This window comes from Gymnodraco acuticeps, unplaced genomic scaffold (genome assembly GCF_902827175.1).
Source record: "Gymnodraco acuticeps unplaced genomic scaffold, fGymAcu1.1, whole genome shotgun sequence".
NCBI lineage: Eukaryota > Metazoa > Chordata > Actinopteri > Perciformes > Bathydraconidae > Gymnodraco > Gymnodraco acuticeps.
In genome coordinates, this window is record NW_022991386.1 from 609,964 (window position 1) to 615,963 (window position 6,000).

A 6,000-nucleotide genomic window follows, 5' to 3' on the forward strand; every position below is an offset into this window, starting at 1 on the left:
CACCTTTGAACCCTGTGTTTGAATTTCACAGCACAATGAATTGAGGGTTATTCTATCAGGCAGGGTCTGCAGATATGTGGACTTACCAAAAGTTCTCAGAAAATGTCTGCAAGAGAGCCCTCATACATTTTACACTGGAATTACGGTGCGTAAACACCGGACATGACGACCCAGGTATACAGTTAAATGACGGCAGAATATGTTTGCAACTCTGTTGTCGTTGTTGGTATCTACATAGAGATAAGCTCTGCCTGGTCGAGTTTGAGTGATGCGACTAAAACACAAATGATCCCCTCGGTGAAACTCGCTCGAATAACGCGGAGTGAATCTTGGTTTTGCTCTGGTGTGAATGCACCATTTGCAGAAACATGCCTCAGTGTTTGGTGGACATTGTAACTGGACCATAACTATTCCTGCGATCGGACCCAAACACATATATGGAGTGAGCTGGTAGCTGGAGAGGTGCCCTTAAGCAAGGCACCTAACCTTGAAACTGCTCCCTGGCGCCGGATAACTGGCAGCCTCTCTGCTCTGCCACCTCTTCTTTCTGCATGTTCATGTATATCCTCTGTGTTTGTGCATGTAAATCCTACCCTGTGTAATGTGTGTAAAACACAACAGAGTGTAGAAGGAAATGTCCCTGTGAGGGATTAATAAAGTATGTCTTCTTCTTCTTCTTCTTCAATGAGAGGGAAGCTTTCTGAGAATACCTTGACTCTGATTGTTTGCCTGTTGGTGTAATAATCTATTACATAACATGTCACTTGTTAGACGCTTTTATCCAAAGCGACTTACATACTCAATACTGTGGATAAAATCCCCACAGGAGCAATTTAGGGTGAAGTGTCTTGCCCAGGGACACAACAACATGCTGACTGCAGTGGGGTTTGAACCTGTGCTCCCCTGATCGGAACACCAACGCACCACCCACTGCGCCACACGCCCCATTACCTGAGAGAAGCTGAGGCTCTGCACATCTGCTCCGTTGATCTTCACTATAGTGTCGCCGGCCTGCAGCGAGGGGCAGTGCCTTCGATCCCAGACCCTCCTCACCACGGCGAACTGACCCCCCTGCCCCCCCGCCGTCACACTGAACCCGATCCCTCCGCTCTCGCTGCGCCCGAGGGCCACCGGGACGAGTTCTCCACCAGGAGCCGACCCGGGGGAAACGGCCCCGAGAGGGAGCGCCAACCCTGGGTTTCCTCTGGAGCTCGGAGAGGGGGTTTGGTGATTGGCCGGACAGCCGTTGAAGCCGCAGGATGGGACGTCTCTGGGTGGGGTGAGGGCGACGGAGGTCTGAGGCATTGCTGGGCGCTGAACCGGAGCTCCAGGAGGTGTGGAGGAGGAGGAGGAGGAGGAGGTGATGGGGGTGGTGGTGGTGGGGCTGGTGGAGTTTTGGAGCAGTAGACCCAACTCTGGCTGAGAGAGAGGGAGTTTGGACAGAGTGTGGGAGGAGGAGGAGGAGAGAGGGAGAGTGGAGGAGGAGATGGGGAGCGTTGACGTTGATAAGTCGCTCTCTGAAGACTTGGAGCTCTGATGGTGGAGGAGGGAGGAGGACGAGAGGGCGGGAAGAGTGCTGCTGCTGTAGCGAATCAGAGAAGACCTGCGACTGGAGGCAGAAAACAGATATTTCATATAAAGAAGTTATTAATTTTCATATATTTCATTTCATTTTTATTCGTTCCGTTCATGGTAGGCTATGCACAACTTAATGTATAACAATTATTTGCATTATATGTCTCCACAAACACACTTACTTAATTACTTATTATATTATAAGCCTATGTGCTCTCATAGCAATAATGCTTTCCTTGCTATTGCAAGTGCTTTTTTTAGCATGTCATACAATAGCAAACAACTTTGGCTAACGTTACCTACAGGTTCTAATAATGTATTAAAGAAACGTTTTAATCTGATGTTCAAAGAACCTTTTTAGGATATTTATTATTTCAAATAATGTTCCTATAAGGTTTATGGTGAACTAAGACATAACGTTTTTACTGCAACATTCAGAGGATGTTATTAAGGCCTGAGATGACAGAAAGTTTTTTTCTAAAACGTTCCTTTAATGCAGTGGTTCTCAAAGTGGGGGGCGCGCCACCCCTGGGGGGCGCAGAGGCATGCCAGGGGGGGCGCGAGAGACCAGGAGGAAAAATGGTTCTAAAAAAAAAAAAAGATGAAAAAAAAAAAAAATCATAATTTGAAAAATTATTGATTCGAAAATAATATGATGCAGTACAGTACTATTACGTTTGTTTTTCATTAAAGCTTGCCTCTGTGTGTGTGTGGAACGAGCCATTTTGTATGCGCGAGCGAGAGAGAGAGAGAGAGAGCGCACCGGTACCGGAGATCGTTGTTGTTAGCTTCTGGTGCTAGCGAGCTACGCTAACGGATATAAGGAGTTTTTTCAACAACAAAGTGGAGGAAAGTCCTCTCCTGTCAGACTGAGAGACTCAGTGAGCTAAAGGACTCTCTCAGTGTTATCTCAGTGGGTCTCAAACGTTTTGGTCACCATTAATGTAAACAATTATTTCCGAGGTACACATTGATATGATCATTATAGTTTTAAAAAAATAAGAGAATAAATGGAAAACAGCTATGAAATACTATATGACAGTAAAACAAGAATAAAGTTTAAAAGGGGAGTGATTTGTAAAATATCTATAAAGAAATAGAAAATCTGTTTCCAGTTCTGTTTCATATGGGTGTTGAGAGAGGTATCTAGATCTCTTCATTTTGCTCTCAAAGTGCACCAGATTGATGCTTTTAACTTCAAGATTGAAAAATATATCTTCCCGGGGGAGCTTGCCCCCGGACCCCCCTATGTTAGGTCCACACACCACCTATACAAATAGTACTTTACCCCTGCTTACACCTATATGCCGTGAGCTGATTATCGAGCCTTCATTGTAACAGTCGCGGGTACACTGTGTATTTGTGTGGGGAGTGTTGCAGTAGAAAATTAAACTGTAGCTACCGGTACATTAATGGGAAACCCTAAATGTTTGAGCACCCTCTATGAAACGTCAAGCTACCCCACAGCACCCCCAAAATAAATCTCTGGCGCCGCCACTGAGCCTGACTATTTGTGTTGGGGGGGCCCGACTTTTTTTTTTCTCCAAAGGGGGGGCCTGACAGAAAAAGTTTGAGAACCACTGCTTTAATGTGATATGTTAGCTAACACTACTATTGCTAACAGTACTATTGCTAACACTGCTATTGCTAACACTACTATTGCTAACACTACTATTGCTAACACTGCTATTGCTAACACTACTATTGCTAACACTGCTATTGCTAACACTACTATTGCTAACACTACTATTGCTGACACTGCTATTGCTAACACTACTATTGCTGACACTGCTATTGCTAACATTGCTATTGCTGACACTGCTATTGCTAACACTACTATTGCTGACACTACTATTGTTAACATTGCTATTGCTGACACTACTATTGCTAACACTACTATTGCTAACACTACTATTGCTAACACTGCTATTGCTAACACTACTATTGCTAACACTGCTATTGCTAACACTACTATTGCTAACACTACTATTGATGACACTGCTATTGCTAACACTACTATTGCTGACACTACTATTGTTAACATTGCTATTGCTGACACTACTATTGCTAACATTACTATTGCTAACACTAATATTGCTAACAGTACTATTGCTAACACTGCTATTGCTAACACTGCTATTGCTAACACTACTATTGCTAACACTGCTATTGCTAACACTACTATTGCTAACACTGCTATTGCTAACACTACTATTGCTAACACTACTATTGCTGACACTGCTATTGCTAACACTACTATTGCTGACACTGCTATTGCTAACATTGCTATTGCTGACACTGCTATTGCTAACACTACTATTGCTGACACTACTATTGTTAACATTGCTATTGCTGACACTACTATTGCTAACATTGCTATTGCTAACACTGCTATTGCTAACACTGCTATTGCTAACACTACTATTGCTAACACTGCTATTGCTAACACTACTATTGCTAACACTGCTATTGCTAACACTACTATTGCTAACACTGCTATTGCTAACACTACTATTGCTAACACTGCTATTGCTAACACTACTATTGCTAACACTGCTATTGCTAACACTGCTAATGCTAACAGTGCTAGTGCTCATACTGCTACCCTCCTGTCAGAATTAGAATACCTTTATTCGTCCCACAGAGGGGACATTTACATTTGTTACAGCTGTTAATGTGAACTAAGAAGCATGCTTAAAAAAAATATTAAAGATACAAAAATTACACAATTTACAAAATACACATCCTCACCTTCGTGTCCCAGCATTGGAAATCCCGCCATCAGAGTCGCTGTGATTGGAGGCCGGTATCCTGTCTGGGAGGGGGGGGGGACCCAGTGGGGGGTCCGAGAGAGTCGGGGTGGGGGGGCCTGTCAGACCGTTTGTCATTGGCTGAGCGTAGGAGGGCGGGGTGTGACCCAGTCCTGCATTGTAGAGCGAAAGAGTTGGTAAGACAGGTGAATTATTGATAATCACTAAAGTTAAAATACTGACAGATACTAAAAGGATATATAAAGGAGTTTAAATTGCACGTTTGCAATTCTCATTAGACATTAAAGACTAAAACGTAACAGGTGTGTAATCCTTAAACAGAAGAAAAAAGTTGTAAAGATAAAACCAGATTAATGCGATCTTAGGTAGATGATAGACTGGATATGACTTCGAAAACAAACTCAAATAAAGAGGCCAGTTTCGGTAGAGTACAAACGATTTCTTTGAATTTAGTTTTGTAATGGTTTAAGGTGTTAGAGATTTCCATCAAAATTGTAACCACATTTTGAGAGAATTGGCAGAGGAAGCAAATTAATGCTTGTTTTCAAACACTTTATGCAACTATTAGGAGTTGATAAGGAGAGATAATTAAAAAAAAGCCCAAGGGGGAACCTGTAACGGGGAAAACTGTCAAAAATTGATTTAAATATGACATTTATTTTTTGTTTGAATGCGTTAATGTAAGGAAGGTTCCATATCTGGAATATATATTTCAAGATTTCTTTAAATTATTTCCCCTTTTGTCTTCAGCTTTTCTAACTAGTGCATTACAACCTGAGTGTATGGCAAAAAAAGCATGTCATATTTCTGACCTGGCGCATTGCCATTGGCGTCCAGCGTTCGACTGTAAGTGAGGTGTGCCAGCCTCACATTGAGGGGGTTCGAAGGCTCGCTGGGGGTCTGCGGCTGTAAAATAGGGTTAAAAAAACAGACACACGGTTAGTAAATCAAACAGTGTTAAAGGTCCCCTATATACTGTTTTTCATCAATGTATTACAGGTCTCAGATACAGAACATGTCTCTGAAGTGTTTGGCTCCAAACACCAAACAGATCATTGCAGCATTACCCATAATCCTCTCTGTTTCAGCCCTGTTTCCAAAGTGCTGATTCTCTGTCTGTTACTTTAGATGAAAAAGAAGGAGCCCCTCCCCACGCCCCTCTGAGAGAGATTTGGTTACAAAGAACTCAATGGTGCTCTAGAGGAGATTCAGATGATAAGGTGGGGGGGGTTACCTTGGTTGCTGATTGGCTAATGGTTACTCAAGACAACACATCGTTATGACATCATAAAGTGGCCACAATCTGATCAGCTCATTTTCAGACAGGTTTTTATAGAAATGGATCAAAAAGAGAGAGAATCTTTGTTCCTGAAACTTTCAGAGTCTCTTTACACAGAGGGGATACATGTTGATGTAGAAGAGACATGAAGAAGAGGGGACACATGCTGATGTTGAAGAGACATGAAGAAGAGGGAACACATGTTGATGTAGAAGAGACATGAAGAAGAGGGGACACATGTTGATGTAGAAGAGACATGAAGAAGAGGAGACACATGTTGATGTAGAAGAGACATGAAGAAGAGGGGACACATGTTGATGTAGAAGAGACATGAAGAAGAGGGGACACATGTTGATGTAGAAGAGACATGAAGAA

At 42.7% G+C, this 6,000-nt stretch overlaps 1 protein-coding gene across 1 annotated transcript in view; it reads right to left on the reverse strand.

The window, feature by feature from the left end:
• LOC117563148 (mucin-17-like) overlaps window positions 1-5,252 on the reverse strand; it is a gene marked incomplete at its 5' end in the record, with an annotated part of 48,405 nt that extends 43,153 nt beyond the window's left edge. The window contains 3 exons of the mRNA XM_034241323.1: window positions 952-1,609; window positions 4,327-4,498; window positions 5,159-5,252. Coding sequence (XP_034097214.1) covers window positions 952-1,609; window positions 4,327-4,498; window positions 5,159-5,252 — 924 coding nt within the window. The remainder of the gene's footprint in view (window positions 1-951; window positions 1,610-4,326; window positions 4,499-5,158) is intronic.
• Window positions 5,253-6,000: the final 748 nt, after the last annotated feature.